This window comes from Sminthopsis crassicaudata, chromosome 2, assembly GCF_048593235.1.
Source record: "Sminthopsis crassicaudata isolate SCR6 chromosome 2, ASM4859323v1, whole genome shotgun sequence".
NCBI lineage: Eukaryota > Metazoa > Chordata > Mammalia > Dasyuromorphia > Dasyuridae > Sminthopsis > Sminthopsis crassicaudata.
In genome coordinates, this window is record NC_133618.1 from 387513287 (window position 1) to 387540089 (window position 26803).

A 26803-nucleotide genomic window follows, 5' to 3' on the forward strand; every position below is an offset into this window, starting at 1 on the left:
ATTTTTGGAATGCTTGTCGTGCTATGTGCTGTGGAAATACATAAAGGATATGAGACAGATATAGACCTTTAGAATTTGAACAAGAATATTTTTGTAAAACTAAGAACAAGTATTTTATAAGGGGAGACAAGATTGTTGATTGTGATAAGTTTGCTAGATGACTTGTTGGGATGATTAGGTTAGAATCTTTAAAGATAGGAAATGAATTGCAGTCATTCATGAATGCAGAAAAGGTTGGGGAAGAGAGCTGGGAGATGGTTTATAAATGTCAATGAGCCCGATTAGAAGAATTGAAAAAACCTTAACCAGCAAAACAAGTTTGATGTAAGATGAAATCGGAAGGAAACATTTTTATGTGCTTAAGAGATGCCTGAATTGGATTTTAAATTCAGGTTAGGTGGTGCAGTAGATTGTTATAGGCCTGAAATTAAAGAACTCATTTGCACTTGTGTGTAAATCTGGCCTCAAAACTAGATGTGTAACATTATACAAATCATATAATCTCTATTTTCCTCAATTTCCTCATCTGTAAAATGAGCTGGAGAAGGAAATGGTTAGTGACTATCTTTGCCAAGAAAACCCTGGGTTCATCATGAATTAGATACATCAAGCTATGTTTTAGGATGAGAGCCTCGAGTCACAAAGCCAAACTTGCAAGCAATGAAGTTTATCAAAAATACATATTTTTGTTTTAAGTTTTATTTTTCTTGATTCTTTCCCCTTCTTTCTTTTTGAGAAGGCAAAAAAAGTAATTACAAAATATATAGTCTTGTAAAACAAATTTCTCTTGTTAGCTAAGTTGAAAGAAAAGGAATTGTGCTTCATTTTACCCTGAAACTATCAGCTCTGTATCTGGAGGTAGATGGCATGTTTCATTCATGAATTTTTAATTAGGATTAATCAATCAGTTCCTAAGTCTCTCAAAGCTTTACAGTATTGTTGTTATTGCACAAATGGCTTAGTTTATTTTGCATTGGTTCACACAAGTCTTCCTTAATTTTGGCAGCATCCTGTTCCTGTCTCCTCCCTTACCCTTTCCTCCCCAGTCAAGTTTTTGAAAAGATTAATAGAACTTATACCATCGGGGCCCAGAGGAGACTTCATAGTCCATCTAGTCTAACATCTATTCCCTTTACAAATGAGGAAACCGAGGTGCAGAGAAGTTATAACTTGCTTGAGGTGACATTTTTGTTGTCTGACTCTTGGTGACCCCATTTGAGGTTTTCTGGGCAAAAATAGTGAATAGTGTTTTGCAATTTCCTTCTCTAATTCATTTTTCAGATGAACTGAGGGAAACAATTAAGTGATTTGCTCAGGATTACATAGACAGTTTTTCTGAGGCCAGATTTGAACTCATCAAGATGACTTCTTGATTTTAAGCTCAGTACTCCATACACTGTGCCACCTAGCAGTAGGGGTACTTGAATAGTAATTGTCAAATGCAGCATTTAAAAGATTATCAGACTACTTTGATAAATACTTCCTCTGCCCTTAGAGATATCTCACATACACATATGTGGATGAGGAAGGAATTTCCCCAAATTTTTCAGCCAAGAAGAATGAATAGAAAAGAACAGTGACATTTTGGGGAAGGGAGAATTCTTTCTTTTAAATACATTAATGGAGTATGAAGGAAGGACAATTGGATTTTAGGGGTCCTCTAGCTATTTCACATTAAGTTCTGTGGTATGGGTTTAGAGTTTTGAACTGTGAATTTGTAAATCTTTGCATGGAAATGACCCCAGCTGTCTGGGAAGAGGTTTGAAAGGTAGATTTTGGGAAAGGGTGCTCTGTGATCTATGGCCTTGGAAGATTAAGGTAGAGTGAGACATCCAGTTAGGAGTTGAACGGAAATTGGTAGAGAAATATAATCAGGAAATTGTAGTGTCATGGTAGGATGGATAGTTTGCTATTTAGTTATAGGTCAAATGGGAAAAAAATGTCTTGTGCTGTGCATTCTTTGCCCTCGTTCCTTTCCATTAATTTGAAATTCTTTCAATGCTTTATATAAAACTGACCTTATTAAGTTGCTTCCTGAGGTCTGGAAAGTTTTTAATAAAGAATAAAAGTTATTCCAATTTTGAACAAAAATACCTTCAACTGATTAATTAACATGAAGCTTTTTATCTTCTCAGCAGCTGAATGCACTCTGCAACAGTCTTTATATATCACTGGCCTAAGGATCAAGAAGTGGGCTAGAAGTTGAATCCAGGTCTGTCAGATGGATGTGCAGAGCTATAGTCTTGCATATTTTAAAATTTTAGGTAGCTTTTCAATCTGCCTGATGTTAAACTACATATTTTGTCATTGTAAAATACCGTAATATGTGTGTGTATATGTGTATATATTGCTTACTATACACAACTGTAAAATGTTCTAAATAAAACTCTAGGATTTTATCCTCAAGGATTTTCCAATTTGGATTTCTTCCAATTTTTTTCATACTTCCAATTAATTTGGTTTTCATATTTAAAAAAAATGAATACCACATTAAAATTTACTCAAAGGTATGTGCCCCATGTTGAGATATTAACACTAGTTATATTTGAGAATCTTATTGTGCAAGTTTCTAATATGATTCAAACTGATAGTTGTTTCATCGAAAAAATTGGGGGGAAGAATCAATTTTAAACTAGTACTAGAAATACTAATAAAAAGATTGCTTTTAAAACATTACTAAAATTAAAATTTACATATGTACAGTTTCTGATTTGAATATTTGATAGCTACTTTAAGGTATTTCTATTTTCCCTTAAATTTTACAAAAATAAGAATTTTAAAAACTTAGTGCATATGTAGACAAATAATCAGTTTAAATGAGTCAGAACAATTTAACTCTTTGAATGAACTGAAAAGGAGCCAAGTTGTAGAATGGAATTGGTAACCTGAGCAGGGAAAGCAGTTGAATTGTCCATATATCAAGCAGCAACCTTTTCAAAGGAAGTTTAGCATCTCAGGGAGGTTTTTTTTAACACTGAGAAAATTTGAAATGTGAATAATTTGATTCAAACATTAGAAATACTATTAGAAATCATAGTTCAATATTAGGAAATAAAACCACTTTGTTTAGTAACTATATGGTAAGAATTAGATTTAAATAATCAAAGGAAACCCTACAAAAATGTTCTAGCAAGCTTTTCTTTTGAAATAACCTCTTAACATTAGTAAAATTAGCATTAGCCTTTAAAATAATGAATTTAAAAGCTAAAGGGCTCCTTTTATTCCTCCTAAGGAATCAAAATTAGCTAAAATTCATTTTCCGTAATCTAATTTGAATTAAGTATATCCTTATGCTATCGATGAAGAATTGAAGAGGTACTTCCCTTCATTTTCTTGGCAGATTCAACTATTGGAGAAAACTTGTAATATTCTTTTGATATGAGATAATTTGTTGATGCAGACTTTTAATGTGGAAAAGTAACTATACTTTCTGAAAATGTATGAAATTTCAGAAATGTCTCCTTTTTAAAAGGATGTAATACAAAAATGTATTTGATAACCAGATTTTAAAACTATGTGTAAATATTTTTAACAGTTTGAAATGTATCATTTATTCTAATGGAGAAAACTTTGAGAAAATTTGTATCTCTGAAGTGTTTTCAATAATTTCTCCTAAATGTCTTTTTCTCTAGTATTGTTACTCCATATATGAGATTTTTTTTTTACACTGTTGGCAGGACATTAGATATTCCAATTTTGGTAGATATTTGAAAAGCACAATTAATAGTTGCCTTGAAAAATTTTACAAATTTTCAAGGCAAGTAAAATTAATTTTAATCATTTATGTGTGTATATATATGTACATACATATATATATGATAGCATTTGATAGAATTGGAAATTTTGATAATGTAATATTTAGTAAATTTGAAAATAGAAATATTTTGCTTTAGTAAAATACTAATTGGTTAGATTTCCTCTTCCTTTTTAACCTTGATTTTTAAAATATCTTAATGTCCAGTCAAGAAACAAACCAAAAAAAACTATTAAAAAGGAATGCTTTCATTAATGTTTTTTCAACAATATGTATTATGTGACTGGATTATTATGGTTATTTAAAGTAAATTAGAAATTTGGTTCAACTTCTGGTTTTGATAGAAGTTCAAGTCCTATGGTAGGACACATACTGGTATTGTACTTTGAATTATTGTCTTTTTGAATAGATTATAAATATGTGAGGCTAATCTTTATGAGAGAATAAGTTCTCATGGAACTTAAATATTGTTTCCGTGTCTTGTTCTTTTTCTCAATTATTTCAGCATCCATTTTCTGTTTGTCATCTTTTGCCTCCTCCAACACTTAACTTTCTTTTTGCAGATCCATAGCTTCTATGCAGTTATGTGCAAAAATGGTTTTTAAAATATTAGATAGCATTGTTTTTTTTATTTTATTTCTTAGAAAATGTGGCAGGCTTCTGTAAGTGGTCAAGCCACATGATTTCCTTGAGGGGAAATTTAGTAGTTATTTAACAAAATTGTTAAACTTTCACTACCAATAAATTTGATGCTAGAATTAAAAGCACATGGCTATAACTAATATTGCTCTTAATATTTTGAAATTTTGATTATGAAAATTCCATTTAATTGTGCTCTGTTACACATGTGTAAATGAATGATGTGAAGGTTCTGCCTGTGATTGATTACACATACAAATTAGTTTAGCTACTATTCTGGCATTTAAAAAAAAATCAAAAATAACTATCTGCATACTTTAAACAGACTAAGGAAATTATCTTATCCCCTTCATCTCAACGTGTACTGACACCTCCTTTTAAACAATTGTCTCTTGTTTTAAAACTTAATCCATATATCTAGTGGATCTCATCTAGCATTGGTTTCTTCAATGTCTTTCTCAAATTCATCTCTTTTAATGTGAGAACATTCTCTGTTAACTCAAGCCACCTCTGATAGCCTTTCTGTGTCTCTTCTTTACCTTTGCTACATCTTTTTTTTTTTTTATCTAGTCTTAAAATCTCTTCTTTCTATGCCATTTTTTCTTCCTCTGCTACTGTATTCATACATACAGTATATATATATATCTAGCTTTGATCTAACATTGAACTTAAAGTAGGTTGTTCTATAATAGATTAGTAACTAGTTAACACTGCTAGATTTTTAACTGTATTAAAGTTTCTAATTTATAAAACTTGAGATTTTTATATATATATATATATAGAGGTATGTGGTTGATTAAAAAGTGTTCATGTATCTTACTTGAGCAATACTTCATGTAAGGAAGAAATTTCTTGACTCTGACATGGAACTTCAGGCTTTATTTTATGTGTGTATGTATTTATATATATATAATTACTGTGATGTATAAAGCCATCGGTATTTTAGTTAATATTTGTGATGTGTTTCTTTGAACTGTGAAATTGTTTTAAGTGAATCGCACCAAAGTGCTTTACAAATTCTTATGTTACTGAAATCACTTCTGAGATGGAAGATGGCCATCAGTTATAGGGAAAGAAATAACAACATCATCATCCATGTTTGAAGAACTCCTCTTGGGAAGAGATAGTATTCATAATTTAGTTTTTCTAGGAAAAAAAATTCTTTTGGAAAAAAAATTATGGGATTTCTAAGTATTCAAGATCTCCTTTTTCATTTCCTCTATTTTGAAGCTCCTAGAGGTGCTGTAATCCCCAAGCATCATATGAGCTTTGTTTAATACTAACTTGGGAAAAGTACCCTTTCCTGGATCTCCTATATACTTTCTGCACTGGGTTTTTTCTTGGGAATCTCCCTTTTCTCCTTACTTTATAAAAATTAAACACAGCCTAAGGTAGAATTGGCAGCAAGAAGGCACAAATAGCAAATATGACTTAAATGTGGGGGGAAATCTTTAAAATAGGAAATAACTTATTTTTCTTGTTCACATCTGTCTTCACCTCAGTAAATTAATTTGCTGCATTAAAGCTCTCCTATTGTATTTGGTCTTAGCTCTTATAATAGATACTTGTTACCCAAGCTTCAGTTACTTTTGGTTACTTGGTCTGGTCCTTTTCTGTAGTGTTAGAGGTTTCGTTATCAGAGCAGTATACAACAAATTTCATCTTTTGACTTTCTGACTTTGTTTTTTGGTAGTCTTTCTCCTAGAACTTAAGCATCATATAGGGTGCCTATTCTTCTAAAAGAAGAGACCCATCTTAGATTATTTTGTCAAAATTTAGATACATGCAGAGATCCAGCACTTCATTTAAATTCAGTATGAAATTCACTTTTAATAGGTTAACAGCTTAGTTTGACAGGTGACCTTTTTTTCTATTAAAAAATAGGTTCTGGGTACATCTTGAATCTGTTTTAAGATATGTAATGAAAGCCTTGTAAGTTTGAGATCTTAAATGTTTTTCTTTTTTTTTTAAATCAACATGATGCATGTTTTTTTTAAAAAAAAACTGCATCTGCTTAAAGGGATTTATTACTAAAATTGCTTATTTTTCTACAGAGTTGTCTGCTGGTTCTCAGCTTGAAGAAGAATCTACAGTCCTTATTGATCCTTTTTTCTTGGCGTTACCATTTTTGAAGCAAAGTTAACTAGCTTTCTAGTCTGAGCTTTCTTTTTGGCCGTCTTTAAAAAAATTTTTGATCCATAAGGTAGACAAGAGATAGTTCTACAATGTCCAAGTCATTCCAGCAGTCATCTCTCAGTAGGGACTCACAAGGTCATGGGCGTGACCTATCTGCAGGAATAGGCCTTCTTGCTGCTGCTACCCAGTCTTTAAGTATGCCAGCATCTCTTGGAAGGATGAACCAGGGTACTGCACGCCTTGCTAGTTTAATGAATCTTGGAATGAGTTCTTCATTGAATCAACAAGGATCTCATAGTGCACTGTCTTCTGCTAGTACTTCTTCCCATAATTTGCAATCTATATTTAACATTGGAAGTAGAGGTCCACTCCCTTTGTCTTCTCAACACCGTGGAGATGCGGACCAGGCCAGTAACATTTTGGCCAGTTTTGGTCTGTCTGCTAGAGACTTAGATGAACTGAGTCGTTATCCAGAGGACAAGATTACTCCTGAGAATTTGCCCCAGATCCTTCTACAACTTAAAAGGAGGAGAACTGAAGAAGGCCCTTCATTGAGTTATGGTAGAGATGGCAGATCTGCTACACGGGAGCCACCATACAGAGTACCTAGGGATGATTGGGAAGAAAAAAGGCACTTTAGAAGAGATAGTTTTGATGATCGTGGTCCTAGTCTCAACCCAGTGCTTGATTATGACCATGGAAGTCGTTCTCAAGAATCTGGTTATTATGACAGAATGGATTATGAAGATGACAGATTAAGAGATGGAGAAAGGTGTAGGGATGAATCTTTTTATGGTGAGCCCTCACATAACTATCATAAATTTGACAGTGAGTATGAGAGAATGGGTCGTGGTCCTGGTCCTTTACAAGAGAGATCTCTCTTTGAGAAAAAGAGAGGCGCTCCTCCAAGTAGCAATATTGAAGACTTCCATGGATTCTTACCGAAGGGTTATCCCCATCTGTGCTCTATATGTGATATGCCAGTTCATTCTAATAAGGTGAGTTAATGCAACAGATACTTCTAATTTCCTTTACATTGTAGTACCTATCTGTTTTTACCTATATCTTACTCTTTCGATAGTCTGATTACATTGAGTTGATCTAAAAGTTTTATATACTTTTGAGAGCACTTGCTTTATTTGGAAGATAATTGTTATTGAGCATTTTAAACCAGGGCTTTACATTAATATATTCTGTTTGCCTAGATTACTTCTGGCCACTGAGCTGTCATCTACTGGGATATCTTGTTGGCATTTTGCATCTATATGTTCCTCTTAACCATACATTTAAGCAGGTTTTTTTTATCTGCTTTGTTGAGTTGTTTTGAATATTTTTTTGCAGTCTGTGTCCTGTGCTATTCAGGAAGCTTGATTTCAGCTCTCCACATCTGTCTTGATTGCTGAATTTACATAGTAAAGATGTGTTCTTGCACAGTTCTCTTTTTTTCCTTATCCGTGGCTAAGGGAAAGCGTTAATGTAGAGCCCTGGAGTTTGCTTCAGTATGTTTCATATTTTAGATTAGTTCATTCTTAACTTTTTAATTTCCTTTAACACAAACTTTCATACTATGGCTGAAATTTGTCATCATTTTTTTTCTCCTTTTCCACACTTTTCTTAAGCACTTCAAAATTCACTTTTTATTATCCCATGTTGCATCTATCCCTTTAGAAACTTGGAAATTTCAATCAGCTACTGCAGTATCCTGCTCTATGTTCCTAGTAAGCACATTCTTTACCTGGTTTAGGTGTAGATTTCTATTTATATTCATTTTTAACCAAAAAAAAAAATCTAATTCTCCTCTGCTTAATTATCATTCACATCTGGCAAAATGGCAACTTATTCAAAATGCCTTTTTTGAACACATTGTCCTTTCTCTTTCAACTTTTTCAATTTTATCCATTCTCGCTATTTTCAAAATATAATACAATTGGATTTTAAGGGCACTCTGACCTTGATGTGTAATTTCTGACCATCAATTTTTCCTGGTCTAATATAAGATCATTCCACTTTCAGGGAACATGCTGTTAAGAATTGAATTTAGAATAACATCTAAAAGTGTCATTTCCTATCTACATCTATTCCATTAAAACATTTAAATAGAGTATTAATTTTTAAATAAAAATTTCCCAGCCAAATTAAGTTACTTATGTTAAACTTAAAAGGCTACTTTATCATCACCCATATTTTCCCTTTCTGTTTGAATCTTTGAATTTTGGTTTATCCACATAAGGGGTGGTACTTTATAATACTTAAAACATTGCAATTTTGATATAAAATACTTGAATTTACAGAGCACTTTGGAAATTTAAACTTTTTAAAAATAATCAGTTGAATGTGTTTTAGTGATATAAAGGTTTTTTTTTTTTAAACTACTAACTAGCTAAAATACCCAAAAAGTCTTCACTAATCTTATCTCAAAATACCAAATTACTTTGTAGCAGTAATAAAATTTTTGTTGATGTTGTGGTTTCCCCTCCAGAATGCTTAATTCTGAATATTTAAATCAGTATTTTTGTATTCTATACTAGGTGCCACCCCCAACCTCCCCACCCCTTCCCCTGCTTTTAAATATTCCTTATGGAACTTTTAAATTTAGGGATATTGATCCAAACTAGACTTGAATTTTATTGTGAGTTGATTTAATAAAGGAAAAGTTTCTTAGGTTTATTCATTCCTAAGGGTGAATGCTAACAGTGAAAATTAATAAAATATCTCTAAACCCTGAGGATAATTGCCAGTTACACTGTATTCTCAGGGCCTGCTTCATCCGTTTGTTTTTGCTTTTTTTTTTTTGTTTGTTTTTGTTTTTTTGTTTTTGTTTTGTTTTTTTGCTAATCTATTATTGAGGGCAATTGGTAGAGAATTACAAATACATAAAGTTGCATATATTTGGAAGCTTCCTTTTTACCCTTGTATTACACATAGAGCAGTAAATGAAAATTTGCTGCTGGTACATAGAACAGGACAATGCAGTAAAGGAATGTGTGAAGAAATTTAGATTAAAGAAATGTGTTTTAATTGTTGCATTTTACTCAAATAATTAGCACTTTTTAGTTCTTTAAGTACTTACCTTAGTGAATTTAATTGAAGGATTACAAAGTACAAGAGAGATTTCTTTTTTAAAATTAGTAAACAAAGGGATACAGCTTTATCAATCATTGCTAAAAATCACAAGCCATGTGTCCAGTCTGCTTTTGTAATCTGTCAATGTGTGAATTAGAAAAAGCAAAATTTAAGTTATATTTAAATTGTTCTAATTTTCCCCCATGTTTATTATCAATTTTTGTTTTATTAAAAAGCATTTATTCCCTTATACTTCTAGTTTTTGTATTAACATGACTTGATTTAAGGCATGTTTTAACTTGGCCTTTATATCAACATTAGTTTTCAGTATCATACATGAGACGGGGATCATGCTTTAAAAGTTTAATCCTGCCCTTTAATATACACTGCATATTCTGGAAAATTTTGTCATAGCTTGGTGGTGGCACTAAAAAGAGCATACAAGTTTGAAAGAATTAGAAAACAAATTTTGAGTAGGAAAGAACTTTGGGGGAGGGTCACTGTAAGATTTCCTTTGTCTTTGTTTTACTTCAAGAGGAAGATATTCCATAATTTCAATTTTGAATGTTGCATTTCTTTTCTTGCCAGTATGCTATTTCTTTTTTGTTAGCTTAGGCAATATAATTTTCGTATCTTTCTTGTTCATATTTTCTGGGTAACTTTTCCCACTTCAGTCTTAGACATTCATATTCTTTCTTTTTGTTTTCTCAGAATTCTTAAAAAGGCTTCCCATTTGTCTTTGTTATAGGTGAACATTCAAACTATTAGTATAATCTTTTTTTAGCTGAAGTCAACATCTAAGCCTTAAAATAACATCCTTTTATAAACTCCATTAATCTGACACACCAAGTTACCTATACTTTTCCTCTGGATTAATTTTGATTTTTAATGAAATCAGGAAAAAAATTAATTTAAATCCAAAATTCAGTTACAGATTCTTCCCAATCCTTAGAATTTGGATAGAATCTATATTAACATGTAGGGATAGTTTGCAAAATTTTCCTTAAATTTAGGACTAGATTTTACAGATTGTGGGTAAAGAAGATTGTGGTTTTGGATTTAAATTTTGGCTAGGTCAGGGTCAGTCATTTTCACCTGCATTGAAGTTGCTACTTCTACTGGAAATTTGTCCCTATGTTAGCTGTTTAGTGGGGAAGTTGAATAAAAAAATCTTGGCATTCTGTATGTTCGGTCCATCTGCTATAGGTTTGTGTAAAATAAAATGCCTGGTTGGTGACTCCTCCCCCTACTCTCTCCTCCAGTTCTACTTCCTGCTGCTTTAATTTATGGATAGTCATGTTCTATGAGTAAATAAGACATGTAAACAAATTGCTATTAAGATTTATGCCTGTTCTGCCATTGGCGATATTTCTCATCAGTAGGGGTTTGATTTCAGACCAGTTTATAATAATCTGTGTGGTGTCCAGAATTTCTTATCATTTTATTTGTCTTGTATTTAAAGAAAATGCAACTTTGAGGTACACATAAGATATTATTTATAGTGACTACTATCCCTAAAATAGTTAATAAAATTCATTGTGCCCTGAATTCTATAGGCCCCATCTTCAGTCCCTTAAACACACTTTGGTTAGTTGAAATTTTTAAGTGAATGATAAATTTGTTATGTATCATAGATTTATAATTGGAAAGGATCTTCGAGGTCGTTCAGTTCTATTATAGAAAAGTAAACTCAAGTTTTCAATTTCTGAATATTTCGAGAATATTTGTGAAAAACTTCAGTATCATAGTTACAAAGTTTAGTTTTAGATTTAAATTTAGTTTTAGAATTTTTTTGAGAAAAGCATATTTTATAATTAAAGGGATAGATAAGCCTTAACCAATTTTTAATTCCAAATGACAATACATTTATTATTTCACTGTAAGATTAAGCATTTGATTTCTACCCCTGGAATGAGAACTGAGTAGTAGAAATGTTAAAAGTTGCATGTTGAACAAGGAAATTATGTAGAATGTAAAAAATGGTAGATATCCTCCTTAGCTCACCATACAAAGGCAATCTTAATAAGTTTCTACAAATTCCCTCTATTATGTTAATTTTGTATATAAGATTCTCAATGTCCTACAAATCAGGGGAATTTTTTTTTTTCTAGCCACTAGACTCTGAAATCATAAATGACATAGAGAATATGTCATCGTTTATGATTAACTGCTAGGAAGAGCTATTTTCCAGAGGCCACCTGTTTTGTTGACCAAGCTACAATTTTTCCTCCATGATATGCATGAAGTATTTGAGGGCAGGATCAAGCTCTAGAAAGAACTCAGGAAAGTTATCATGTTCCTGTAATAGGCTAGATGCCAAAAGATAGTGGGTTTTATTGTGTGACCATTAATGTTAGATGTTTAGAGCTCCGAAGTTTGGTTCATTTGAAAGTATTTAACTTTGTTTTTGTTAATTCTACACATTTACTTTGCTGCAGGAGTGGAATCAACACATCAATGGAGCAACACACAGTCGACGCTGCCAACTTCTTCTTGAAATGTAGGAGTTTGAAATATCTCTTAAGCATCCATATTTATGACAAGAATGGCAGTTAATCAAAATTTTAGCATTTCTGTTACAGCTATACAAAATTTTATGTGTTGCTTACTGACAGATAACTACAGATGAGACTAGACTAACAATTTAGATGCTTGCTTGAGTTGTATTAAATAATATTAAATTTTTCATAATAGAAAAGCTGTTTTATTCATAAGAAAATTTTATGAAAAAGTCTGTCTTATAATGATTACCAACAAAATCTTTTTAAACAGTGAAGAACATAGGAAGGACTATTCTAAGGTCTTATTACTTTTAACTTTCCCATTGGTAACATGGCGGGGTCATAAAATTTAGGGGAAATGTTTATTACCTTAAGTTTTCCCTAAATCAGAATTCTCAGCATAGACCAAGTTTGCTCCCTTATTCATTTTGGTAAGTTTGAAATTCTTTTAGTGTCTCTAAACCAATGGGATAAATTTTATAGATATTCTGTAACTACAATGTATAATTTTCACTAAAGTAAAAGCAGAAAAAGTGTTTTTACTTTGAAGGTAATTTTTTGTTCTTTTTTAAGCTATCCAGAATGGAATCCTGACAATGATTCTGGACATGGAATGTAAGTGCAAATCAATACTGTAATATTTTCAACATTGTTTATAATTAGGAACAGTTTAGGTGTGTAGAGTTTTAAATAGTTCATAAAACCCTGACAGTTCTACTGGAAATATTCAAGAATGGGTGTTTCATTGCTATGTACAAATCCTTTATTTTTTGTCCAGATTGTTTGTTGATTTACTATTAGTGCTTAATATGGTTTAGATTTTTCTCTTTGGTTATTCATATAAATATAGCATTCCTGATAACTTTGAATCACTCCCATTTAATTTTTTACATATTCACATTTCTAGGGGTGATCCATTCATGTTGCAGCAATCTACAAACCCAGCACCAGGAATTTTGGGCCCGCCTCCCCCCTCTTTCCATCTCGGAGGACCACCTGTTGGACCAAGAGGAAATATGGGTATGTTATCAAATCATTGCTGAAAGAAACAGTAAGTGAAGTCAGAATATGACTAGATGAAAGGTTAATTAAAATGCCATTTCAGTGATAAAATAAAAATTGACTAATTTAAAAAATTCTGAATCATCTTTCCCTTTCAGTCAGGATGCATATACCAGTATGCTTTATTTGGATGTATAGTTAAAACTATTAAAAATTACTTCCCTCTCTCTACAGGTGCCGGAAATGGAAATATGCAAGGACCAAGACACATGCAAAAAGGCAGAATGGTCAGTATTAAATCTCAGGTGTGTTACAATATGAAAACATAGACCTGGGATTGTTTGAAACATTCATACATTGAATTGAAACATTCATACTAACCACTCAAGTAATGAGTGAGCAATGTCTCTTAAGTAATGAGTCTTGTACGATTTTAATTATATGGAAAAAACACATAGAAACTAAAAGAGGTAGAAAAGCAAAACTTATTAACCAATTAAAGATAATAAAAAATAATCATCTGAAGAATATATATATATATTAAATTGATAAAGATAAATATGTGTATATATCATATATAGCTTTTTAGGACTAATTGGGCTAGGGGATAAAGTGGGGAGGGATTGGAACACAAGATTTTTTGCAAGGGGTCAAATATCCATGAATATGTTTGAAAAATAAAAAGCTTTAAATTAAAAAAAAACAAAAAACAGAAAAGAAATTAGGTTTTTGTTCTTTATCCCCCAACCCTCTAGCTGCAAGCTGGCTTATATAAAGCAATGCTACATAAAGCCAGTTTTTAATCTGTGTGTGCTTTTTCATTTCATAGTAAATGCATTTTAAAGAAAACATGATGTGGATCTGTATAATATCAAATAGAAATCAAGAGATATTTGCACTATTTCATAGAATATAGAGATTTGTGTTTTTGTGAGATTTTCCAGAATCAAGTCATTGTGGTTTTCCTCATCAGTGAAACATTTTTACATCCAAATAACAGCCCCATTTTTTGGCCCTAAAAAACTAAAATAGAGGGTAGTGTAACTATAGTCTAGAATTTGTAATGTTATATAACATCTGTTATTTAGTTTTTAGCCATTTATTGTCCTCAGTTCCTAAAAATAATTTGCTAAAATAATTGAGAATTAAAGATACAATGATGGCTCAATTCTTTGACTAAATTAGTATGTTTTCATTGGATATAGCATTGGCTATCAAAACCAAGGCATGAAAAGGGAAAAATGATAAAAAGAAAAACTTTTTCTTAAGGGAAGGGAAAGAAAGAACAGAAACAAATGAAATAGGGGGTGTTGTGAAGAGTCTTTTAATGGTTCTGTGGGGATAAATAGCCATAACAATATGGGGGAAAGAGTGCATTTTAGAGAAAAATTTCTCTATATATACTTCCATATTAATTGTGGTGTCACTGGATTAAACATTTATTGCAATTATTAATACTCCATAGAGATTACTCAGGATAAAATTTTTAAGTGCATTGTCTGAAATAAGCAATTTTAAAAATTAAAATAATGTCAAGACATTTGACAGTTATAAAAGTTTAAGGTATATAAAAGATTGCTAACATCATTGTTGGAATGAAAGAACTGTTGAATTTAATATGGTCAAAAATATCTGACCAGGTGGAGTATGTAAGATGACGTTACTGATACTTCCTTTTTTAAATAGTAAAGGTATCTTTGTTATAACACTGGTACAAGATAACACCAAAAAAAATCTTTTAACACTCTTTTAACACTCTCTCTCTGAATCAATAGGGAGTTTTTATAAAAACATAATGACATAGTGGCCAAGTAAAAATTGGCTTGTTTTGATATACATAGGCTCATATAGCTAGAGAACTGGATTGGTAATGCCATGTTTGCTCACCATTACATTTGTATATACATTTATTGAACTCGACTCTTCTTGTAGTATTGAATAGAGAAAAATCTTCCGTCCCGGAAGGACTTAGGTGATTCTAATGCTTTAGACATATAATTGTGAGCCTGGGCAACAAGTCAGTTAAATTCTCAGCGCCCCGATAGTTCTCTTAAACTTGTAAGTTAAGAGACTCCATTAACCTGCAGTGATAGTCCTTTCTTCATGTTATGACTTAATCTACCTTTTTTTAGGTATAAATTTGTAAAATATCAGAAATAGTAAGCTCTTGGGCATTATCATTAATTAAAATTTAAGAAAATATTAAGAATATTTTAGACTTGTGTAATGTGAGTTTAAGTTTACTGAAATGTTGCATACTAATTTTTATTTAAATTTAAATTAATTTTTTCTGGTATTGTGCCATGTTCTTTTGATTTAAGTTGAGACTTGTGTACTTTTTTATTGTTAGGAAACTAGCAGAGTTGTTCACATTATGGATTTTCAGCGGGGGAAAAACTTGAGATACCAACTTTTGCAGCTGGTTGAACCATTTGGAGTAATTTCAAATCATCTGATCTTAAATAAAATCAATGAGGTGAGGTTTAAACCATTTTTAAGCTTTGGAGTCAAGGCAGGAAAAAATGCAAACAATAACTAACTTTTCTAAATTTAGTTATCCTATATTACAAAGTGCTTTTTATCTCTTTATTAAATTTGTAAGCCCATTAGATAAAAGGTTATGGGCTTTGAATAGAGAGTAGCAAATAGATGTTATTAATGAAGCCAAAAAGAACTATAGATGTAGAATCAGAAGAAATTGAGTTGAGACTATGACTCCTTGGGCACATAGTTTTATGAGCCACGGATAAGTCACATTCATTTCATGTTTCAGATTTCTCAAGCATAAAATGGAAAGAAAAATATTGGCATTTATTTTTTGATGAGTGATTGTCAGGAATGCTGTCACATAATCTGATTTAATTGAACCTATTAGATCTTAATTTTATTTTAAAGTCATTTGACTGATGTCACATAAGAAAAAAATAGTTCACTATAATATTACATAAACAAGAATTGTCAATTTGCAATCAACAAAGTTAGAAACAACTTTAATCTTGTATAACAAAAGGATAAATTGCAGGGAAGCCTGGTTTTCCCTTTTAGTAGAAATAGAGTTGTTTTCCCTTTTCTTTGGGATCTTGTATGAGAGGAGTAAGCATAACATCATTACACAAAACCTTTGCCTGAGTCCTGCCTCAATATTTAACTGTCACTTTTTAAAATACATAATATATATATATATGTATGTATGTGTGCATGTATGTATGTATGGTTGTATTAGGCAAATTAAGCTCTGAACCTCAGATTCCTGTTAAAATCAGAAAACTACTATCTTGATGGAAGAATTGCCAAGTGAAGTGCTTTACAAATATTAAGTGTATTCTATAAATATTTAACATCCTAAATTATTACAGTTGTGTACAAAATGTTGCTATACTGTTCAGGCATACGATGTATTAAAAACAACTCTGAACAATACTGTATTATTCCTGGGAGGCTTTTTACAAAGTATTATGAATATTTGGAAATGATTTGTTGCTTTAATTTCAGGCATTCATTGAAATGTCTACCACAGAAGATGCTCAGGCTGCAGTGGACTATTATACAACCACACCAGCGCTAGTATTTGGCAAACCAGTAAGAGTTCATTTATCTCAGAAGTATAAAAGAATAAAGGTATGTTTTTCTTTTTTGAAGTTATCTGTAACCATTAATTGGAATTAATTCAAAGATTTAAGTTGAGTGAAATATCTCATGAATAGTTAGAATAATAATTTCCATTTGCCAAAAGATCATTTCTTCCCTCTACATCTTCAAAAATCCTATACATTAATTCCTTTATTCCTTTCCCTTTCACCAATATCATTCAAATATTGCTACCACTTTCTAATATATAGTATGTAGCATCTATCTATTAGCTGATATTAATGCCTAAGCATAATGAAGCTCGTATTTTCCTCCTTGTTTAAAAAATCCTCACTTGACTTTATCACACTCAATCATCATCCTATCTCTCTTTTTAACAGTAAGTCATTTTAAATTGGTTACCTTCAAGCAGCTAAGAAGTGTTAAGCATCTGAGGTCAAGTCCTGACTTCAGGGCTAGTGCTCTATCCACTTCAGCCACCTAGCTGCCCCCAGGGTATTATTCTTTAAAGCAGAAACCTGTGTGACTTGACCATAATAATGTCACTTCTCCTCCCCAGTAGCTGTATATTTGAATAAGCTGTCCTTATTCAAATGCCTGTGTTTGATGTGTAAAGACTTTAGAAGCCTTTCTTTTGAAGTGTAATATATTAATCCCGTTGAGGCAACCAGCTAGCACTGATTAAAACAGTCATCTTATAGTTCAGATGATCTGTATTCAAATCTGTCCTCAAAACATTGTCTTCTAGTTATATTACCTTAAACAAGTTACTGACTTTTGCTTACGGGTATCCTCAACTGTAAAATGAGCATAATAATGGTAAAGTACCTGAAACATGATAGAAACTTATTCTTAATATACTATGTTCTAGCTATATTGGGTATTTACTGTTCTTTGTTTAGTATCTTTTCTTCACAAATTTCCTTCTTAAGACACTTAGAATCCCTAGTTTTTAAAACATCTCTTTAAGGGAAGGTCATTAAAGGTATATTGCCATCATAAATACTTTCCGGTTTTCCTATATATATAAACACTATATACACATGCACCATACACCTTATATTTTAAAAGTTACATGTATGTTTTTCTTGACAGAACTGTATTTTTAACCTAGCCTAGTTCTTGGCATAAAAATTGTTTACTAAATAGTGGTTAGTGGATTGACTTAATTTATAGAAAGTTAACTTTCTGATCAATATAGTTGACTTTTTTCTTATTTCTTTAATTAAAGAAACCAGAAGGCGGAAAACCTGATCAGAAATTTGAACAAAAGCCTGAACTTGGACGGGTGATCCATCTCAGCAACTTGCCCCATTCTGGCTATTCTGACAGTGCTGTCATCAAACTTGCTGAACCCTATGGAAAGATAAAGAATTATATATTGATGCGAATGAAGAGCCAGGTACTTACTAATGATCTAATAAATTATTGAACTAGTAGTATAATGAAGAAAAACACAGTGAACTGATTGTGAGGAGAAATTCCTCATTTGACACTTTGTAATTTTCTGAAGGGCCAATCTTCTGAACATTAATTTCTTTATTGGGGAATAAATAGTATTTGCATAACATTCCATAATATTGAAAGAAATTCTGTGAATGTCCTGAAGAATTATAGGAATGTTAATTTTTAAAATGCCTTGCATGTTTAAAGTACTTTTTAAAAAAATCTTAGCTCAGAGAATTTTCATTTCCATTTTATAGAAGGTAAACCTATTGCACACACTGGGTTTAAGGAGCTTAATCTAAGTAATGGCAAAGTTGATACTGGGATTCGGTACTTTTAACTCCTAGACGTTCATTTAAAATAAAACATGTTAAACATTTGAAAATGAAATTGTTTTGCTTTTTAAAAGAATTGTCTGATGGATGCTAAAGGGTATTCTTAATTCCTTTTCAAAATTTCCTTAGGCTTTCATAGAAATGGAAACTCGAGAGGATGCTATGGCTATGGTGGAGCACTGTGCAAAAAAGGCACTTTGGTTCCAGGGCCGATATGTGAAGGTTGACTTATCTGAGAAATACAAAAAACTGGTATTGCGGGTATGTTTGTTTTTGTTTTTGTTTTTGTTTTTGTTTTTTTTTTTATTTTTATTTTACAACTTAGAAATCTAAAATAATGTGGTCCCTGCATTTTTGTTTATGTACTTCCCTATTTCCCTATTTGTTTATGTGTTTCCCTATTTCTTCTGTCCCCTTTCTCCTTACCCTTGAAATGAAAATCAACTACTAAAATACTTGAAAATAGATGTTTAGATTGGTGGGAAAGAGGTTTGGGAAGGTATCACCTTACTAAAAAAAAAACCTGGCAAAAATAAGACTCCTTTACATTCTGAGATAATAGCAAAAAAGATTTAAATGACCTTTGTTGGCATCAATATTGCTAGGATTAGTTAATCCTTATAAAGTTAAACTCAAGCACTTTAAATTCATCTATTGAAGAGCTTACTAACTGTAAGATCTTAATTATATTAATTTTTTTCAAATAGATTCCCAACAGAGGAATTGATCTATTAAAGAAAGATAAATCTCGGTAAGTTCCTTTAGTTTATAGAATATATTTTTCTTGTATTGGAAGCATTTGAGCAGAAAATAATTGAGTATTTTTTATTGCAGAAAGAGATCTTACTCTCCAGATGGCAAAGACTCTCCAAGTGATAAAAAGTCTAAGACTGATGGCAGCCAGAAGAGTGATAGTGGAGCTGAAGGAAAAGAACAAGAAGAAAAACAAAGTGAAGATGCTGATAAAGATACAAAAGATGAACAGGCAGAGCAAGAACCTGGTTTACTTCTTGAATCTGAAGATGAGCTACTTGTAGATGAAGAAGAAGCAGCTGCACTGCTAGAAAGTGGCAGCTCAGTAGGAGATGAAACTGACCTTGCGAATTTAGGTGATGTGGCTGCTGATAATAAAAAAGAACCTTCAGAAAAAGCTTTGAAAAAAATGGAAATGAGTCTTGGTTCTTCAGCAGCAGCAAAGAAGAAACTTAAAAAGGTAAAAACATTCGAGAAAATTTCTCTTGCCTTTTTTTAATAGGTTTCGATAGGTAAATTTTAAAACTTGGGTGAAAATTTCAACAATTTGCTGTGTCCATTATTTAAGATTCCAATAATTACATCGTTTTGAAAAGATAATTCTTTGCGTTATCAAGAGTGGCATTCTTCAAATTCAAGGTAGCAATTTATAACTTGCATTCAGTGTTTTAGTTTACATTTGAGGCTGGTTATAAAGTCACCTACATGGAGTATTTTAGGGATTCTGTAATTCAAGTCATTTTATAATTCAGATCCCATTTTTTTCCTCCCATGGTGTGTAAAATAATTGCACACAGGTGTATACTATATAAAGTTTGATTACTTACATTTAGTTCTAGTTTAGGTTGGATGTATTCAAATAGGTTTGGTGAAAAATACAAGGAAGTTTAAGGAACTGAGTGAAAGAAAGAGAATTTTAGCCTTTGTCCTTAGAAAATCCTTGCCCTTCAAAAATAGTATCTGTATGTTACAACTTAACTAATTGCTTGTAACATACCATTTAAATAAGCTTTTTAGCTTAGTGTTTTGAGTGGAAAAGGAAAGTTGTCCAACCTTTTTCCAGAGGACAAGGAAGGAAAGAAAAAGACGCTTTTCCCTTCCTTTTTTAAGTAAATGCAAATGGAAGGGATGCTGCAGGATAACTAACTGTTGCAGAGTAAACTTTGTCTCTCTTAACAGCGTCGCTTTCCAGGGAGTATGGAAGGTTTTGTCACTCTAGATGAGGTTGGTGATGAGGAAGATTCGGAACTTCAGAAACTTCGTAAATCGGGAATGGCAATTAAATCTGGTGACAAAAATGACGATAGTTTGGTTGAAATTAAGGTGGACAAGATGGAGGAACTTGATCAGGAGAATGATGGCTCGTTGGAAAATGGAATAAAAAATGATGACAGTACAGAGCCTGGAGGTGCCGAATCTGCCGAGAACCTTGAGGGAATGGATCCGAACCAAGAGACAAGTGAAAATGCAGATGGTGAAAACGAAATGAAAAGGGAGGATATCCCAGATGAGTATAGAATTGGACCATATCAACCTAATGTTCCTGTTGGTGAGAATTGAATTTTTCTTAATTATACATTAGCACAATAAAAGTAATTTTAAATAATAAAATTGTTTTATTTGTGTTGTTGCTGTCTGTTCTCGTTCTGGTCTGTGTTAGACTTTGTTGTTATAATTTTGCCTTTGCTCAATGTCTCAATGCAATTTATTGCTGTCTTACTATTTCAGTTGAGATGTTAAGTTGTATAGGACTTAATGCTATATGTCTTTTTTTGGACAAATTTTCTTTTTTTACAGCTTTACTAAAAGGTACCTATTTACAAAAAAGTCATTCTCAGTATAATTTTGAATATTACATAGATAATGCTAAATATTACAAATAAATGTTTTGCTTTACACTTAAATTATCTGTTGATGAGATTCTTTGTGTATTTTTTCCTAGGCGTGGACTATGTGATACCCAAGACAGGATTTTACTGTAAACTCTGTTCTCTCTTCTACACAAATGAGGAAGTTGCAAAAAATACTCACTGCAGCAGCTTGCCTCATTATCAGAAATTAAAGGTAAAACAAATGCTTGAATTTAAGTAAAAAAAAAAAAATTGGGATGAGGATCTAAACCATGTAAAATGAAAGTCAGAGGAAGTTTTGTTAGATTGTTCAGCCCCAAATTATAGAAGATTTTTACAGTGTCAGGAACTAACATTGACTCACTCAGCTTTTAATATGTTGTGTTGATTTAAAATAGTAGCAGTGTTGAACTCTTCCAATATTATATCTGTCATCTATTTAGAGACTTAAAAAGAAAAAAAAGTCAAGCAGGCAAAAGAAAGACGCTTAAGGGTATCCAAGGAAAAGTGGTTCTTTGTTTTTAACAGTAATTTTTTTAAAACGCAGTACAGATAGTTAGTAGAAGAAAATAAATTAAGTAAATTAAGGTATAAGAACGGGTTTTTAAAACAAAATTGAAGCAATTCTATGAAATCAAAGTTAGGGTTTGCCTTTTAAAGTCATTTTAAAATAGCATTTTATTTTTTTTAATTACTTATAAAAGAAATTTTTAAGGTTCATTTAAAAAAAATTTTTTTTTGAGTTACCAAACTTTTTCTCCCTCCATCCCTAAAATAGTAAGCAATTTGACATGTACAGCAATCATGTAAAACATTTCCATATTAGCAATATTGTGATAGAAAAAATAGATTGAAAGGGGGGAAAAAACCATGGGGAAAATAGTTTGTAGTGAGTAAACACAAACTTCCACAGTTTTGCTGAAAGAATTATACTAACAAATATGTGTTGAATAATGCTTTTTGGGAAGTTTTCCTCAAGAGTCAGCAGTTTAAAGTTAGAATTGAGATTTTTTTAGTGAAATAAAGATAGAAATGGGCCCCGGATGTTCATCAATGGCCCAAATTAATGGGATTTCATTAACTGGCTTATAAATTGTTTTTGGACTGCCTTATTATAGAATGCTATCATAATGAGAATGAAATTGCTTTTTAGTATTGAGCTAAAGAAAGTTTCGTTGACATGTAAGTATGCACTGAAACAAATCAGATCTAAGTCCCCCCCTTAGATTTGATTGTATAAACTAATCTTCAAGATAAGGTTTGCCATATATTTGAAATAACACTATGGAGAATACAATTATGTTTTATATGATAAACTTTTAAAAATTTGTTGTAGTTACTATAGGATTTAATTGAGCTAGTATGTGTAGACAGATATTCTGTGAAGTAATCAAATATTTAGCTTATAATTTAGTGGATAAATTATTGGTCTAGAAATTTTAAAAATAATTTTTATACTTAAAGGAATTGCTAATTTGGTTTTTTTGTTTAGTTAGGGGTTACATTAGTCTGCAAAAACTTGTTACAGAGATATCTTAAATTATAAGGTCCAAAAATTAGTTAGAATATTTAAAATTAATTTTTGTTTGTTTGTTTTTTTTATCTTGTTAATTTAGATAGAATTTATATGTCCCTGAATTGGTTTTTTTTTTCCCCCCCCAGAAATTTCTGAATAAATTGGCAGAAGATCGCAGGCAAAAGAAAGAAGCTTAAGATGTTCAAGACGCTTAAGGGTTTCCAAGGAAAAGTGGTTCTTTGTTTTTAACGTTAATCTTTTTTAAAACGCAGTACAGATAGTTAGTAGAAGAAAATATTGTACTCTTTTGTTTTAGTGAAAAAATAGTCTGTTCATGTGTTAAGTGTTACAATAAAAATGCATATACAGTTAAGTTAATGCAGAATAACTTTTGTTTTATGAGAATGGCAACAGACAGAAGTGCTTTGTAGAGATTGGCTCTTCAAGCCACTTAAGATAACTTTTTGCACCGTTATGAAAAAAGTGGATGTGTGAAGAAAAGTAATCTTCAAAGAAATGAAATTTTATTAGTTTCCAGCTTCAACGAATTGTCAACACATTTTGATTCCATTCAATAAAGAACAAAAAACTTACATTGTATTTTTGTTAATTTTATCTGAAACATTCCACATTCTAATCTGAGCCTAGCAGATTTTTCATTTGGAGTGTGAAGCTATTTAGTTGTATTTCATTTCTGGAAACGTCCTTAAGTGTAAAGTTGCAATTTAAAAATGCAGGTGCAGCTTCTTTTAATGTCATTGCTGTTACTTAGATGTTAGAAAACTATTGAGTAATTGGCTTTAAAATTTTGTAATTTTTTTCTAAGTTCCTACTAGATTTTTTTTCTTTATTCATGTAGTCAATGTATTTTCAGTGAAATGTAAAACAACAAAAAAAATTCCCGTTCTCTTTGACCAGTATTAATTTCTTGAGCTCTTATTGCTTGTTACTTGAATCCTGTAGCTGTCATACATTTCTGGTATAAGCAAAATTTGATTTTTGAAGTGTGTAGATCATCTCTTCATATTCTTTAAATGTAATTTTACATATCTGCATTTTAAAACAGTTTGGTCATAATCCCAGAAGCACGCTTCTAATTAATGTACCTGCACTTGTGACCTTTGTGAACAGAAATTTGCATGTATAATCTGTGTTTACTTGTAATTTTCTGATTATATACTGCTTATATCTGTGGATTCAAGTTACTGAAGTGATTACCAATAAACAAACCTAGGCAACAATAATTGGTTATATGTTTGGAATATTAACCAATGTATGTCAGTTGTGGCTTATTCATAGACTTTCTCTTTCTTTGCATGCATTTAGTTGATACTACTCTTTAAAACTGGGTGTGTCCGCTACTAAAATGTCCATTTCTTTGGTGCTATTGAATTTATAATCCCAGTTCCATAGCTGGATCTGTGGTCATTTTTTCTTCCTCTGATGTCACATTGAGAACATAATGGAAAGCTAGAAAATTTCATTATGTTAATAGCTAGAACATAATGTTTAATATAATGGGGTTAAGGGTGTAGAGAGGGGCCTTTGGATTTTAAACAATTGGGAAAAATTTCCCAATAAATAATGTCCACAGTAGTGATAGCAGTTAAGGATTATTGGAAAAAATCTTCCAAATATAAAACAATCCTACTTTTGTTTTGGCTCTTTGGATTTGCAAAGTTTATCATAGAGCAAAGAATCATCATACTTAGGGCTAGAAGGAACTTTGAAAGGTTTCAATTTTTGTAGCAATTTTGATTTTGTACTGGTAGTGATAGAGTACAAAGAATGGTAAATGGCATTTTCTTTTTTTAATACACCATAGAGCATGACAATTTGGCATAAGAAACTTGATAGTTCTGACAAGAAAATTTCGCAGTTTTCCTGAAATTACCTATTGATTTAATTAATTAAACTCTTGATTCCTTCAGGTGGTACTTTTTCTAGTAGATAATTAGAAAAACCATGATCAGATATATTATCTGGTTCTGTCATTCATTGAATTTTCTTGTTATCCTTGTAGGAAGAGTTAAATGTTAATATTAAATGTTGAATAGTTTTACCATTTACATTCTTTTGGAAGAGCAAGTAAACATTTTCCCTTATGGGACAGGTTGGATAGTCACATTAAATAGGAAAACATAAGGATGGCTAAATTGTGGTAAAGTAACATCCAAATGAAAGCAGTCCCTAGTATATATTAAAGAGGGAGACATCCTTTTCTAGTTTGAAAGCATAATGGTAGAATATGTAGTGATAGTCAAGTTAAAAGTGTTGACCAGTTTTAAGCTATAGCATAAGTTTAGGATTTCATGTTTATGCGTTTGGCTTCATTCACACTTGGTGGAAAGGCTATCAAATTTAATTCTAGGTTAAAGGGCATTTGCTATTGCTTTGGAGTATTTATTTTTGAGATGAGCTCTGTTATCTTCTACACCCTTCTACAATCACAGCTCCCCTTTACTTTGTGTGGACAAGATATCTGTCTAATAGTGCTATTTCCATTTTATTCATAAATTACTTTTTGAGGTTTTTCATTTGAATAGAAACACTCAGTTTGGTAACTGATTACTTTCTGACCCAGGTTTCATTTGCTATTTTCCTTTTCATTCCTAGTTTAAAAAGTTGCTTAGGCAGAGTTTCTCAGCTTGTAGGCTCCAACCACTTTTGGAACACTTAAATGATCAAATTGAAATTTGAAAGTAAGTATATGTAACACACCAGAACTCATTAGAGTAGTTCTATAGAGACTGACTTGACTTTTAGGTTCTATTTACAAATGGTCACCATAATTTACCATTTCAATATCAGAATTGATGAAGAAATATATTTGCATGACAGTATTTTGACACAACTCTTGGGAGATCTTTAGAAAGAAGACACTGATTAAAGGTCAACTTGGCTACCTGTTAAGGAAGGCAATTTTTTGGTTTTTGTAAAGTATTTTCCTCCATAACTTTCCTTGTGGCTTTAACTTTACATTGATAATTTATTATCTATGTGATTATTACAAAAAGAAAATTCTAGCCCATTAAGTCACTCAACTGTTAAATTTTGTATCTGAAAAGGTCCATTCACATTAATTACAGGCTCACTTGCTATTAAGTCTATTCCTAGTTGCTTTGGACTTGCCTATCTGGATTATCCTCTTTTTCTAGCTAGAGCAGAATTGGGCAAGCTTGAGATACTCTCTGGACTGGCTGAGGCTAAAAAGAAACTGCCATTTGAAAGGCTACACAGGCTTCCTTTACACCATTCAGATGGTTTGGAAGGAGGCATAATTGTTCATGATTTGGCCCACAGGGTGGGTGGCATGAACCAGAAATGGGTTTAGTTTTATGAAGTTGATTATTTGACTACTGTAAATGGAGCAGAACTCATTTTCTTCTGTTCTCTCAAAAAAAAAAAAAAAAAAAACCCAAACATCCCTTTCCAAATTCCTCTTTTCAGTCATTCCTGACTAAAACTGCTGCAATTGACAATTGCTGTCCATGTGAAGTGTGGAACTGGACCCTATTGTGAACTGCTGTAAGGTGGTTGAAATTTTCCCTAGTTCTTGATAATGGCATTTCCAAAATATGTTTTTAAAAAATGGTTTTATGCAGTAGCAGGCATCTGAAAACAAATCTTCAGCCTAGTGCCCCTCCTAGCCCCAGCCATTATATGTGTGCCTTAAATAGCCCTAATCCCTTAAAATTCCATAGGTTCTTTCCCTGCTTAGCACTTGTGTAGATACAAATGAATACCTGAATTGTTTCTAAATATTGCCAATATGTATTTTTTAACATTTAACATACATGATCAAACAAGAAGAAAAGGTGATTGATCAAACATCAAGCAAATTTAAAGTGTTAGCTGGGAAAGAATTAAATTTTTAAAAATTAAACCTATGTCCAAATGTTGTTAGTACACTTTTTTGAACCATAAAAGAACAGTCCCAAACAAATTGTACGATGGACAAGGCGAAGACTTTTAAGCTACTCGAAGGAAAGAAGATAACATTTAAGTACTTGAATCTCAGGACTGCTTATTAAAGACTTAGATTTCTAGGCTTTAAGAATTATAATGGTCAAATGAGTCACCATGTTAATTCTGATTCTCAAGGTGTAGCTTATTTACTTCCCCCTAGTTTTGTCAGTCCCAGCCATCTTCTCTCGGCATTTTTATACTTCATTCTTTGCTTGGGCTGTCATCCCATCTCTTTTCTCGGATTCTATAGA

The 26803-nt window shown here is 31.8% G+C and overlaps 1 protein-coding gene across 14 annotated transcripts in view; it reads left to right on the forward strand.

The window, feature by feature from the left end:
• MATR3 (matrin 3) overlaps positions 1-23827 on the forward strand; it is a 29841-nt gene extending 6014 nt beyond the window's left edge. For 3 of the 14 annotated variants that reach the window (XM_074291472.1, XM_074291473.1, XM_074291474.1), the window contains exons 2-15: positions 6448-7527; positions 12031-12092; positions 12667-12708; positions 13001-13113; positions 13330-13382; positions 15446-15571; positions 16588-16713; positions 17915-18085; positions 18594-18725; positions 19172-19215; positions 19299-19677; positions 20397-20766; positions 21160-21281; positions 22730-23827. In XM_074291472.1, coding sequence (XP_074147573.1) covers positions 6619-7527; positions 12031-12092; positions 12667-12708; positions 13001-13113; positions 13330-13382; positions 15446-15571; positions 16588-16713; positions 17915-18085; positions 18594-18725; positions 19172-19215; positions 19299-19677; positions 20397-20766; positions 21160-21281; positions 22730-22780 — 2700 coding nt within the window. In that variant the 5' untranslated portion in view covers positions 6448-6618 and the 3' untranslated portion in view covers positions 22781-23827. Of the gene's footprint in view, positions 1-2135; positions 2213-6447; positions 7528-12030; positions 12093-12666; positions 12709-13000; positions 13114-13329; positions 13383-15445; positions 15572-16587; positions 16714-17914; positions 18086-18593; positions 18726-19171; positions 19216-19298; positions 19678-20396; positions 20767-21159; positions 21282-22729 lie in introns of all 14 variants that reach the window. The other 11 variants (XM_074291477.1, XM_074291478.1, XM_074291479.1 and 8 more) reach the window with 5 other exon arrangements.
• The last annotated feature ends 2976 nt before the right edge of the window (positions 23828-26803 follow it).